Source organism: Muscardinus avellanarius, assembly GCF_963383645.1.
Source record: "Muscardinus avellanarius genome assembly, chromosome: 15".
NCBI lineage: Eukaryota > Metazoa > Chordata > Mammalia > Rodentia > Gliridae > Muscardinus > Muscardinus avellanarius.
In genome coordinates, this window is record NC_137801.1 from 90,143,657 (window position 1) to 90,158,612 (window position 14,956).

General features: G+C 46.7%; 1 protein-coding gene across 2 annotated transcripts in view; it reads right to left on the minus strand.

The window, feature by feature from the left end:
- REV1 (REV1 DNA directed polymerase) overlaps window positions 1–340 on the minus strand; it is a gene marked incomplete at both ends in the record, with an annotated part of 52,424 nt that extends 52,084 nt beyond the window's left edge. For both annotated transcript variants that reach the window (XM_080711525.1, XM_080711524.1), the window contains one exon: window positions 287–340. In XM_080711525.1, coding sequence (XP_080567651.1) covers window positions 287–340 — 54 coding nt within the window. The remainder of the gene's footprint in view (window positions 1–286) is intronic.
- Window positions 341–14,956: the final 14,616 nt, after the last annotated feature.

The following is a 14,956-nucleotide window of genomic DNA, read 5'->3' on the forward strand; positions in this document are numbered from 1 at the left end:
CCTGTTTCTCAGTAGCATTAGCAATTCTGAGATAAAGTCGTCATACACTCAATTGCTGTACACAAACCTATTTTCTTCCTCAGGGTAAAATCCCAGAGAGTAAGGGTTAAGAGTTAAAGTGTATGAACAATTTAAGGCCATCAACAATGTTAGGTTTTCAATGTATTATGAAAACTCAGAATTAGTACAGTGGTTGACAATGTATGCCTTAGGCCTCATTATGAATCAGAACAAGAATGAAAGATACCTAGACAAGCAACAATTATTTGCATTCCCTAAAACACACCCATTTCTGCCAGCCATCTTCTGCGGCTCGCTTCCTCCATCCACCTCGCCTCATGGTGGGCCTCTGTACTGGGGAGAAAGAAATGTCAGTTTTGTAAGACACTGCAGTCCTGATGGGATGTGCTTCAGTTTCAGTAGGACAGATCTTCACGGGGTCCTCAGCAACTACCCCAACACCCACTTACATGGAACACAACCAGGCCTGGCTTCGCACGGCCACATTTACTGAGCCGCTACCATTAGCCAGAGACACAGGATGCAGGACAGCATTTACCTTCATTAGTCACCTACAACGGCCCAGCTCGTGCAGGAGGGTGGGCGGGGAGGGTTTTTTCTTCCATTTTTCTGCAATACTGGGGATTAAACCCAGGAGTACTTTACCTCCAAGCTACACCCACACACCTATTTTTTTTTTGTGTGTGTGGTACTGGAGGTGGAACCCAGAGGCTTTATTCCTCCGGGCTATACTCCCAGACCTATTTTATACTTTATTTGGAAACAGGGTCTCACTAAGTAGCTGAGGCTGGCTCCGAACCTGTGCGATCCTCCTGTCTCAGCCTCCCAAGCGAGGGGATTACAAGCGTGCGCCACCACGCCCAGCTCACACACCTATTTTTTATTCTTTATTTTGAAACAGGGTCTCAGTAAGTTGTGGAGGGCCTCACTAAGTAGTGAAGCTGGCTGGGAACCCGGATCCTCCTGTCTCAGCCTCCCCAGTACTGAGATTACAAATGTGTGCCACCACACCCAGAAAGGAAAGGAATTTCTGAGGACTGAAGCCAGGAGTGCTGTACTTCTAAACTATGCCCCTACCCCCAATTTAACTTTTATTTTGAAACAGGGTCTCGCTAAATCACTGTGCTTGCCTTGAGCCTGCTACCCTCCTGTCCCAGTCTTTCAGACGCGCACCACTACCCTGGCTCTGAACTCTGCATACTTACTGGACACTAGAGCACGCTCATTCTGCAAAGAGCCCTCAGGGAGTCGAGTAAAGCAACACATTCCAGAACACGTGATGCAGAAAGCTCATCCCTGATGGTGAACAAGCACGTCTGGTACTGGTCTCAAGGTAGCACCTAACCAACGGCACCATAAACCCCCAAGACGAGGGCTCACGTGAAGTGTCAGCAGGCCAGGCATGGGGCTCGCAAGACATGCTATACGAGCCTTATGCATCACCAAAGTCAATTACTGGTATCACGATCTTTTACTTAATACCTTAAAACACAACACCGGAGCCACACATATTAGGAGATGTTTTCTTTCTTGCTCTTGGTATACTCTAAGGTTTGGGTTTCTCTTTACTGGCATGTATACTACTAATGTATTCTTACTGTTCACACTTAAAAGATACCTAAAAAATATGAAAAAATAATTCTCAAAGACTTAAAAGTCCCAGGAGAGAGATGAGATAATAAAAACGTCTTAGGGAGACATGCAAAGTGCTCTGAGAAGAGAAGGTGGGCCGAGGAACTGAGAGGAAGAACGCGGGCGTCACCAAACCCCAGCCGCCCTACCTACTTCAGAGTAAACATTTCTGCTTTATTCTAGAGGGTCACTTTGTCTGGCCCCAGGGACTTTGCCCCTTGTATTAAGGGAGTCTATGAAATGTGTTAACACAATTCTTGACTTCACGTAAGCTCTGGATCCATATGCCCGTTCTTACAAGTAAAGAGCTTAAGAGTTCTGGCCAAGGAGGCACATTCACAAACTGCAACTATGAAAGTGCTAAAGAAAACCAAAGAATAAAGTATATTTTAAAATTTGTTTGCTCAAGCCAGGTGTGGTGTGCATGCTCGTAATCCCAGCATTTGGGAGGCTGAGTCAAGAGGATCCGGGTTTGCCCAGCAGCAGCTACTTAGTGAGGCCCTCCACAACTTAGTGAGACCCTGTTTCAAAATAAAGAATAAAAACTAGGAATGGGGGGGGGTGTAGCTCAAAGGTGGAATGCCTCTGAGTTTCATCCTCAGTACCACACAAAAAATTATTTGCTCAATTAAAGAGCTTAAGATCTACTGGTTCCTGTTGTAAAAGAACAATAAGAAATCCCTCACTGATGGTCTCAAGTAAAATCAGGAACAAAGTTGAATGCTGTACTATATACTGTGCTTAGAAAGCTGCCTAGCAAAGCTGGGCGTGGTGGCGCACGCTAGCAATCCCAGTATTTGGGAGGCTGAGACAGGAGGATCGCGATTCACAGACAGCCTCAGCTACTACCTAGTGAGGACCTTTGCAACTCAGTGAGACTCTGTTTCAAAATAAAGAAGAAAAAATAGGGTTGGGGGTGTCACTTGGAGGTAGAATGCCCCTGGGTTCCATCCCCAGAACTGTAAAAAAAAACAAAAAAAAAAGCCAGTGACAAAAACTGCCTAGCAAACAGTGAAACCTACTGGCCAAGAATCACAGGACAGAGATCCATAGAAGAGATCTACCGCCTCACCTCTCCTCCCCAAACTGCTCTCCCTGAAAGCACTGCCAATCCTAGGGGAGCAGCTCAAAGACTAGACAATGCTTTTGACACACACAGTGCTCAGAAAATGGGGACCGGAGCCAGAGTCTTCCAAAGATAGAGGTCTACACGCTTGTGATTAAGACCCTAAAAGGAAGAACAGGATAAACTAAAGGAAACAGACTAACTTGCAGACACTGAATCCTGCCGTAGGTTATTTCAACCTCTGAATGTAGACCAAGGTCGTGACCTTGGACTGCTACGGCCCAAAACACCCAGTGGAAGCCCTTGTAAATGTCCTAGGGAGGAAGATACCAATATCCCAAATTTGACATACTTCTATAATCAATTCTACAAATACAATCTGTGTGTCACAGAGAAATAAGATTACATATCTGAAAACCAACTGAACAACAAAAATCACAGGTCTGGAGACTGCAGATACTGAATTTAACATAAACATTAAAATAATGTTTATTGCCAGGTGTGGTGGCGCACCCTTGTAATCCCTGCATTCAGGAGGCTGAGACCAGAGGATCACAGTTCGCGGACAGCCTCAGCTACTTAATGCGGCCCTCTGCAACTCAGTGAGACCCGGTTTCAATATAAAGAATAAAAAATAAGGCGGGGGTGTAGCTCGGAGGTCAAATGCCCCTGGGTTTCATCCCCAGACCCACACACACAAAAAAAGTTTATTATGTTCGAGGAGATAAAAAATAAAAGATGTCTTCACTAAGACCCACATGCATCTCCTTTAAGATACTCAAAATATTATGTAACAAAAATATTTAAACTTTGCTATATATAAAATGCCACTGCTGGGCGTGGTGGCACACACTTGTAATCCCAGCATTCAGGAGGCTGAGACAGGTGGATCACAGATTTATGGCCAGCCTCAACTACTTAGTGAGGCCCTCTGAAACTGTGAGACTCTGTTTGAAAATAAAGGATAGCCGGGCGTGGTGGTGCACACTTATAATCCCAGCATTTTGAAGGCTAAGACAGGAGGATCACGGTTCACAGACAGTCTCAGTCACTTAGTGAGGCCCTTTGCAACTCAGTGAGACCTGTTTCAAAGTAAAGAATAAAAAATAGGGCTGGTGGTGTACCTTGGAGATAGAAAGCCCCTGGGTTCAATCCTCTAGTACCAAAAAATACTGATAAATGCTACTCTTAATTACAAGAGGCAGTCAAAGAACAAACTCACATTAGGCTCTGAAGCTTGGTAGCAATAGGTCCCGAATACACGGAGATCCATTACACCAGCATTTGAAAGCACCTGAATTTTAATCTTATTAGCCTTCATTCTTATTTTAAAACAGCATTTCTGAGAATTCAAATACTGTGGGAACCACTTGACAGGTAACACTGAGTCCTTCACAAGTCCCCTCCCTGAGAGCGGCATACAGAGGCCCAGCAAGTGTGCTGAAGGTCGCTCACACTCTTGATGTATGGCCCGAGCTTCTGATAGCCAGGACCACCACAAACTAAAAGCAGCTCTGCTGCTGCCTCTGCCAGTGAGCAGGGAGAAGCTCCCCCCGCCCCCAGGGGCCTGTCTGGACTCTCCAGCTGGACTTTCCCCAAAAGGCAGGAGGGCACCCAATCATGAGGTGTCGCGAGAGAAATACCCCTGGGAAGTAATGCACTCATCTGCTCTCATCCTCGGTTCCAAGGAACTCTGTGAATTATTACTAAAACCTATTCACTAAGAGATCACCCTGTGTGGACAAGCCAGCCAATCATCAAGCTAACTTGTAAGTAAAAGCATACATCTTCCTGCTTCAGAGCAACCTCTCGCAGACTGGGTTCCTGAGCTAATTCCACAGTGCTTGACCAACTTTGGGAAAAGTGACAGCCCAAAGTAACGGACGAACCCAGTGTCTATGACGCAGGATGAGCCCAGCGGCAGAGAGCCCGACATCTCCTCACCCAGCAAACACGTGGCCGGTTAGTGCTCGGCAGACTGTCACGGGCACACGGGAGCGGAGTGGACATGGAGGGAGGAAGGCAAGCAAGCCAACTTCCTCTGAATCCTCCTCGTCTTAGCAGACTACTCTGACAGTCCATTCTGGATTTGGGATCTGAGTAAGACTATTCTCCAAGAAAAAGCTCTTACTTTTAAAAAGTCTAAATATTTCTTGGCTCTTTGCATATATGACTTTTTAAAAGGCGTGAAAGAAAGGCTCATGAACCGAAACTCATCACCGAGAAGCTATAACTGTATGCTAAATATCCAAATAATAAAAATGTAAAGACCAACCAAATTAGCAACTGCCAGCACAGCCACGCCCTGCGTCAACAGGCAGGCCAGGCAAGCTCAAGGACAGCTGTCCAGGACGCACCAGGACTCACAAGGCCGCCGATCAAGGCTCCCCCACGTTCCCTACACTCTCCACTCCAGGAAGAGTCTCTTGAGGAACCGATTCTCTAAAATACATCAGATTGAGTCAGGCGTGGTGGCGCACACTAGTAATCCCTGCACTCCGGAAGCTGAGACAGGAGGATCGCACAGGTTCGAAGCCAGCCTCAGCTTCTGAGTGAGACCCTGTTTCCAAATAAAATATACAGTAGGTCTGGAGTATAGCCCAGAGGTAGAAAAGCCCCTGGGTTCCACCCTCCGTACCAGAAAAAAAAAAAAAAGTAAAACACACCAGATGAATTGTGCTTGCTTTTTCCTAACTTCAGTTCGTCTCTAGCTGGAACACAATGCTATCAGTTCATTCTGGACTTTCAGTGTGCATGTTAAGAGGCTGGTCGAATCCCACTGCAAAGGGCTGCACTCCGCCTTCTTAGGAAGGTTTTAGGATCTACCAGGGAATGAAGGTCACCACCAGGAAAGCACTTTCATGCAAAAGCGGTATGTTATCCATTTACTGAACAATTACCGACAGTCTAAGTCTAAATAACTCATCATACTAACAAAACTTCCCCTACACACAGAAAATGCCCAAATAAACTTTCATCAGTATAATCTACTGACTACATCTCTGTAATTCTAAAGTCTACTAATAAATAAAACTGCCTTTAAGTGGCTTTTAATCAGTGTCATTAGTACCATCATATATAAATGTATGTTGTTATCATAGCTTCATTTAATAGTTATATAATAAGTATTTAGCTGGGGCTGGTGGCCTATACCTGTATCCTGGTACTTGGAAGGCTGAGACAGGAGGATTGCAAGTTTGAGGTCAGCCTCAGCAATATAGTATGACCCTGTTTCAAAATTAAAAAAAAAAAAAAAAAAAGGCTGAGGTATGGCTCAGTGACCCAGTCCTCTTGGACCACTGGGTTCAATCTCCAGTAGTCCTCACACACACATGCACGTTGCACGTGGCACACCACAATCCGTGGCTGAGCACAAACGCAAAGCAAGCAGCCTGTACCCCCACCTCTACGCAGGTGGAGGGGACCGCCTGCCTGGGCCCGCCTCTGCTCAGCACCTTTCTTCCCGTCTTTGTGGCTTTCACTTAGATGGCTCTCAGCTCTCTGCTAGGGTATTCATGGACAGCCAGGGAGCTGGGGCATGACCCAATCCAAGGATATCTGTATTTAAAAGGACCTTTCTATGACCATCCAACTGGAAAGCAACAATCCTCTCAATAAACGACGTAGGAAAACTGAGTGTCAGATGCCAAAGAAGTCCCATATGTAAAAATTAACTCAAAACGAAGCGGAAACCATAAAACTCCTATTAGAAAACACAGGTAAAAGCTTCAAGACATTAGATTTAGCAATGATTTCTTGGATTTAAATACTAAGAGCATAGAGCCGAGAATGGTGGCGCACGCTTGTAATCCCAGCATTTGGGAGGCTGAGACCTGGAGGATCGCGGTTCGCGGACAGCCTCAGCTACTTAGCGAGGCTCTCAGCAACTTAGTGAGACCCGGTTTCAAAATAAAAAATAAAAAATAGGGCAGGGGATTATCTCGGAGGTTGAATGCCCCTGGGTTCCACCCCAGACCCGCAAAAAAACAAATAAATAAATACTAAGAGCATAGACAAAACAAAATAAAAAGTACACAACTTGTTCTATATTAAGATTTAAACCTAAGCTGGGTGTGGTGGTCCACAAGGCTGAGACAGGAGGATTACAGGTTCGAGGCTAGCCTCAGTTATTTAGTAAGACCTGTTTCAAAATAAAAAAGGGCCAGGAGTGTATCTTGGAGATAGAATGCCCAATCTCCAGGACTACACACATATACATACACGGACAATTTTAAAACTAGTTGGATGTGGCGGCCCACACCTACAACCCTTGTACTTGAGAGGCTGATAGGAAGATTGCAGGTTCACACCAGCATATGGTGACTTAGCAAGAACCTGGTTTCAAAACAAAAAAAGCTGGGGTACAGGTCAGAGGTAGAACCTCACCTAGGTTCAATCCCCAGGACCTCCCCACACCACATACAAACGGCCTGAAACCTCTCTGTGCGTCAAAGGGTTCAACAGTGCCTCCAGGTAGAGCGTTTGCCTAATGTGTCTGGCCCTGGGTTCAATCTCCAGTACCACAAAAAAGAAGAAAATAGAAAGGACACAGTAACGAGAAGGCAGTCTACAGACTAGAAAATATTTGCAAGTCAGATACACAATGTGGGATTAATACAGTCTATTATAAAAACTCCTAAAATGTAACATTAGAAACACAACTCAGCCAGGCATGGTGGCACATGCCTATAATCCCAGCGCTTGGGAGGCTGAGATAGGAGGATCGCATTTAACCTCTGAGCTACACCTCCAGCCCTATTTTATTTATTTCTTATTTTGAAACAGGGTCTCATTAAGTTGCAGGGGGCCTTGCTAAACTGCTGAGGCTGGCCTTGCACCTGAGATCCTCCTGTCTTAAGTCTCCCAAGTAGTGGAATTATCGGCACGTACCACTGTGCCCAGCCTTATCATACACACACACACTTTTTTTTTGCAGTACTGAGAGTACTGCAAAGGCATTCTACCTCTGAGCTACACTCCCAGCCTATTTTTTGTCTTCTTTTTTGAAACAGGGTCTCACTGAGTTGCAGAGGGCCTCGCTAGGCAGCTGAGGCTGTGGGTGAACCACGATCCTCTGGTCTCCACCTCCCAAATGTTGGAATTACAAGGTGCACCACGTCAGGCATATATTTTTAAACAGAAACCAGAAGTTTTAAAAATAGGACATAAGAAAAATGCTGCATCTTAAAGACAATAAAAGTCTAACAGTAACAGTTTTATTTAGTATGCTAGACTAACATTTTATTTCTGAAACTAGGAATTCTAAAAGAATTTAAGTGAAAATCAAAAATAAGATTTTCAACTGTATGTAAACAACAAGAAATGAGTATTTACCCCAAACTCATAAACCTGAACAATGTTAGTAACTTCTTCCCAAGCGCTAATTCAAGAGAGCAATTAAACTACTGCTAAAACATTCTGCAATTCTAAGGGCAAAGAGATCTTTAACATTTCCCACCCACCCACAAAACCTTACTCATAGATTTAGTTTTTGTTTCACTTAATAGTAGTGAATAATTCCCTAGATCAAGTAGTGAAAAGTAATGAATAATTCCAAATTCAGAATACCAAAATCAAACCTTCCACAAATTTATTTAGCTTTTAAAATAGCTAAAAGCATAGCTTATAATCCAACCTGTAACAAAACTTAGAGGACATTTGACTCAAGTGAGTTTCACTGCAGGTTTTAAGTTCTATTGTGTCAACAAAAGAAAATGTTATAAATTCCCAACAAAAAGCAATCCATTTATACAAACACACTCAAGCCAGGCAGGGTGGCACACGCCAGTTATCTCAGCACTTGGGAGGCTGAGATAAGAGGATCGAAGGTTTGAGGACAGCCTCGGCAACAGTGAGACTCTCCGCAATCTAGTAAGACATTTTTAAGTGGCTGGAGTGAGCCGGCGTGGTGGGCACGCTCGTCATCCCCGCCTTGGGAGGCGGGGACAGGAGGACCGCGCAGGCCAGCCGCACGCGCTGGCTTAGGAGACCCTGTTTCCAAATAAAAATGCAAAAATAGGTCTGGGAGTGTAGCCCGGAGGTAGAAGGGCTTCCAGGAACCCCAGTACCACCCAAAAAAAATTAAAAATAAATAAATAAATAAGTAAAAATAAATGGCTGGAGTGTAGCTAGGAGGTAGAATGCCCAGCACAGCAAAAATAAACTCAAGTACGGTCAGGCCTGGCGACACAGGACTGCAATACCAGTAACTCGGGAGGCCGAGACAGGGAGGCAGCAGGTTTGTATCCTTTAAATAAATCTCTAATTCCAAGAAGAGCACGTTCTTGAGTGCTGGGCTGTTCTAGCAAACAGCAAACCTCTGGAAGTCGTGGTGACTCCAGAGCTAAAGTCAGCTGCTCAGAAGTGTGGGTGGCCTGGAGGCCCTGGAGTGCAGGGCTGATGTCTGAGGTGGGGAGTCCTGTGGCCTATGCCTTAGCAATGACGCCCAACGGAATTCTGGGTAGCTGGTTCCAGAACCACACAGCAGCTATGAAGGAGAATACACTGCAGAAGTAAATGAGAAGAACTGTGAAAGCACTGTGTGTGTGTGTGTGTGTGTGTGTGTGTGTGTGACTAAGGACTGAGCATAGGGCTGCTCTACCACTGGGCTATACCCTCAATCCCCTTTTATTTTTACTTTGAAACAGGGTCTCACTAAGATGCCGAGAATCTTGCTAAGTTGCTGAGGCTGGCCACAAATCTGCAATCAGAAGGCTGAGACAGGAAGATCACAGATTTGAGGACAGCTTCAGCAAGTAATGAGATTCTCATCAACCAAGGTCCTGTTTCAAAAATAAAAATAAAAATAGGGCTGGGGTGTAGCTTAGCAGTAGAATAACCCTGGGTTCTAGCCCCAGTACTACAAAAAAAAAAGTAAAATTCTGAACTCACAAAAAGCATTTAAAGGGACTAAGAATCTAAATTATCATTTTACCTCCATAATGCAAACTAACACCTAAAAGACAGAATGCACTGAGTGCACTCTAATTAATAAAGAGTATGTGGTCATTATATGACTGAACCTCCAAGAGGCTCCTCTGAAGTCTTGGGCTTGATCAGGATGACGGGCACAGTAAGCAACGCTTTGGATCTCAGATACCGAGTCCAACAGAAACTGCTCACATCACAGTCAACTTTTTTTCTGGCCTGTCCCTACTTAATCTTTTTTTATTTGGGGGGTATCAGGGGATAACTCAGTTGGCATTCAGCCTTTAAACTACATCCCCAGCTCTATCTTATTTTTTACTTAAAACGGGGTCTCACTGAGTTGCAGAGAGCCTTGCTAAGTTGCTGAGGCTGGCCGAACTGTCAGTCCTCCTGTCTTGGCCTCCCAGCACTGGGATCACAGACACACACCACCACAGCTGGCTCTTATCTAATCTTTAATTCGAGCCTAAAACCATGGGACCAAAGTAGCCTTTAAAGGATTCTCAAACCGTCCAATCTTCCTGCTTGAGAAAGCATAATTGCTAACTGCAATATAAACAAAGGACTAAATTCTGAACAAATATTACACAAACAAGCAGCATTTATTTTTTTATTTTAGATTTAGGGCCAAAAGTTTTGAATCCTATTCTTGAAGTTCAGACTGAGAAATCAAACACATGACTACAATCTGGCATGTTACTAAGGACAAGAGGACTAAGTAAACATAACTGGTATCATGCGAGTATAAATGCCTAGGGCAGAAGACTCTTGGTTTATCAGAATAACAAGTTGCATTAGCTCAGAGTATCTATTATTACAAAGTCACTGTCTCCAATACTTTCCTATTTCTGTAAATACAAAAGGAAAAAATAATCACGCTCTGAAAAGAAAGGTAGAAGTATAGAGTACAGTGAGGCTGCTTTAAGCTCAGTCAAGACCGAGTACGACCTGGGCAGCACAATGAGAAGGCTGGAATTCAACCCAGGAAAGACAGAGCATCTCCTCCACCCGAAACACTACAGACGCTGCTCTGACCAGGTCTTCCAGGACATCCCTGTCTGCGGACAGGGAGGTCCAGCACCAGTCCATCTCCAGGGAACCTTAACAGGAAATGCATGAAGGCCTCCGGTGGGGAGGGTGGCTGCTGAGGCCATCACTGAGATTCTCCCACAAATGAAGAATGCAAACTGGCTTAAACAGGAAACCAGATATAGTCATCATGCTCAGCAGGTAACTCTTTCATTTGCTCTAGACATACACAAAATCTACTTATTAAAAAAAAAGAATTCCAAAGATTTTGGTAGCCAATAATAAGTAATGTAAGAATCAATGACTTTACCTGAATCTCATGCCAACACACAGAAAAGACAATACTCTAATTTCAAATGGGCTTTTAAGAATATAAGCTACCCCTGACCTAAGCACTCTGCATGCACTGCTGTGATCCTGAGGCAGGCAGTGTGACTAGCCCTCCAGATGAGCTCACTGAAGCACCAAGCAGGGCCGCCCGGGCCACCTAGACAGTCAGCAGATGAAGAGCGGGGCTTTAACTCAGGCGGTGTGATTCCAGAACTAGTGCTCCAATCAACGATGCATGCATTCACTCACAGGTGGAGCTAAGAGCCTGCTACATGCCAAGCACCGTCCTCAGCAGTGAGCCACTCACACAGGATCCTCAGTCCTACGCAGTGAGCCACTCACACAGGATCTCCTCAGTCCTACGCAGTGAGCCACTCACAGGATCTCCTCAGTCCTACGCAGTGAGCCACTCACAGGATCTCCTCAGTCCTACGCAGTGAGCCACTCACAGGATCTCCTCAGTCCTACGCAGTGAGCCACTCACAGGATCTCCTCAGTCCTACGCAGTGAGCCACTCACACAGGATCTCCTCAGTCCTACGCAGTGAGCCACTCACAGGATCTCCTCAGTCCTACGCAGTGAGCCACTCACAGGATCTCCTCAGTCCTACGCAGTGAGCCACTCACAGGATCTCCTCAGTCCTACGCAGTGAGCCACTCACACAGGATCTCCTCAGTCCTACGCAGTGAGCCACTCACACAGGATCTCCTCAGTCCTACGCAGTGAGCCACTCACAGGATCTCCTCAGTCCTACGCAGTGAGCCACTCACAGGATCTCCTCAGTCCTACGCAGTGAGCCACTCACAGGATCTCCTCAGTCCTACGCAGTGAGCCACTCACAGGATCTCCTCAGTCCTACGCAGTGAGCCACTCACAGGATCTCCTCAGTCCTACGCAGTGAGCCACTCACAGGATCTCCTCAGTCCTATGCAGTGAGCCACTCACAGGATCTCCTCAGTCCTACGCAGTGAGCCACTCACACAGGATCTCCTCAGTCCTACGCAGTGAGCCACTCACAGGATCTCCTCAGTCCTACGCAGTGAGCCACTCACACAGGATCTCCTCAGTCCTACGCAGTGAGCCACTCACAGGATCTCCTCAGTCCTACGCAGTGAGCCACTCACACAGGATCTCCTCAGTCCTACGCAGTGAGCCACTCACACAGGATCTCCTCAGTCCTACGCAGTGAGCCACTCACAGGATCTCCTCAGTCCTACGCAGTGAGCCACTCACACAGGATCTCCTCAGTCCTACGCAGTGAGCCACTCACACAGGATCTCCTCAGTCCTACGCAGTGAGCCACTCACAGGATCTCCTCAGTCCTACGCAGTGAGCCACTCACACAGGATCTCCTCAGTCCTACGCAGTGAGCCACTCACAGGATCTCCTCAGTCCTACGCAGTGAGCCACTCACAGGATCTCCTCAGTCCTACGCAGTGAGCCACTCACACAGGATCTCCTCAGTCCTACGCAGTGAGCCACTCACACAGGATCTCCTCAGTCCTACGCAGTGAGCCACTCACAGGATCTCCTCAGTCCTACGCAGTGAGCCACTCACAGGATCTCCTCAGTCCTACGCAGTGAGCCACTCACAGGATCTCCTCAGTCCTACGCAGTGAGCCACTCACAGGATCTCCTCAGTCCTACGCAGTGAGCCACTCACACAGGATCCTCAGTCCTACGCAGTGAGCCACTCACACAGGATCTCCTCAGTCCTACGCAGTGAGCCACTCACAGGATCTCCTCAGTCCTACGCAGTGAGCCACTCACACAGGATCTCCTCAGTCCTACGCAGTGAGCCACTCACACAGGATCTCCTCAGTCCTACGCAGTGAGCCACTCACAGGATCTCCTCAGTCCTACGCAGTGAGCCACTCACAGGATCTCCTCAGTCCTACGCAGTGAGCCACTCACACAGGATCTCCTCAGTCCTACGCAGTGAGCCACTCACAGGATCTCCTCAGTCCTACGCAGTGAGCCACTCACACAGGATCTCCTCAGTCCTACGCAGTGAGCCACTCACACAGGATCTCCTCAGTCCTACGCAGTGAGCCACTCACACAGGATCTCCTCAGTCCTATGCAGTGAGCCACTCACAGGATCTCCACAGTCCTACGCAGTGAGCCACTCACACAGGATCTCCTCAGTCCTACGCAGTGAGCCACTCACAGGATCTCCACAGTCCTACGCAGTGAGCCACTCACACAGGATCCTCAGTCCTACGCAGTGAGCCACTCACACAGGATCTCCTCAGTCCTACGCAGTGAGCCACTCACGCAGGATCTCTGCCCTTGAGCTGGGAACAGGAGCAAACAAGTGTGATGGCAGAAATCAGGGAACAGTCAATTACCTAGTAACAGATGCTAGGGACAGAGAGAACTAACAAGGTGACTGAGGAGGAGGCTGGCTGCTGGCTTAAGGGTCGGGGATGACCTCAAGGGTGACATGTGAGCGGCCAGCACACGGTGTGAACGACCATGACCACCTAGAGGAAGGGGGGTCCAGCTCAACAGCAAGGACAACATCCTAGGCAGAACAGCCCAAGAACCATGGGAAAGCAAGGGCAATGAAGAGTCCTCAATCTGACACCAACGGTGAGCTTCGACAGGCCTCGACTCAATTCTGTAGTAACAGCAAACTTTTGGAGGATTGTGAGCAAGAAAACGAGAATCCAGTTTGTTCTTTAAAAAAAAATCACTGCTCATATGAGGAACAGTCGAGGAGCAAGAGAAATAAGAATACTATTCAAAGTCACTATTATAGTAAGCAAGAGACAGCACCACAACTGGGTCTAGGACTCATGCATAGTTTACGCAGCAGAGACTCAGCCTGCAATGTCACTGCCGCTAAAAGCACTGAATACCCCTCCTCTCCTCATATCCCTCTGGAGTTGCATTTGGAAAATAATCAGATTGCTATAAAAGGTCTACACTAACTATTCAGTTGGTGCTGTTATAAAAAAATTAAAAACAGGCCTTTCTTCATTTGTAATGTTCTATTTAACCTACCCTGAGATTTATAATACACTAAATACCCACACACTGAGACTCAACAAAACGTTCTTTAATCTAGAACTCCCTGTATTTGGAAACTACAGCTACGTAAAACCTCCCGTGGTTACTGTTTCGCCCACGCTGTGTCTCAGCACCGCCTGGCTTATTCTAAGTAGTACACCACAACCAAGGGGATCCACCGAAGAAGTACTTATTGGCTGCCCGAAGTGTAGCAGGGGTTCACCAGATTGTCTTACATTTACGAACTCATTTAATCCTCAGGTACCGGGCGTAGAAAATATCTTCATTCTATGAATAAGAAAAAATATATAAAAGACATTACTAACTTAATTTGTCCAAGTCACACCTAATAACTGGCAGAGGCTAAATACAAACCCACAAGTTCTTATTTGTCTACCACGGCAGCTATCGAGCAATCACTGTAACTTTGTACTGACTTCCTATGACTACACTGTTGCCGAGGACAGAGCTTCAATTCTCTTACACAAAACTTGAATTCTGCGTCGGGGTGGGGAATGGAGTGACCTTATACATGCAAACATGTTATTTCGAAAAACGCTATTTTCTACTTGAGGGTGCATGGAGATCAATCCTCCAAGAGATTTTCCCACCTTAAAACAAATCTTAACATTATTTACCATAAAACTGGGGTAAAGTTCTATGGCAAAAGACAGGAGTTTGGTAGACAGCCTTTAAGAGGACCTACAAGAAAAACAGGAGGACGGGATAAGATGACCATCAGCGCACGAAAAACGCCGCGGGGCGGCCGGCTCCGGAGGAGCTCCGGGCGCGGGGCGGGAGGCGGCGGCCGCGCCGCGCCGCGGGGCGCAAGGTCACGCCTTACCGGGGCCGGCGGCCGGCCAGACGAGCGCGCAGAGTTGCCACGCCGAGTGCCGACCCGCGCGGCGCGGCGCGGCCCTCACCGGCGGGCCCCCAT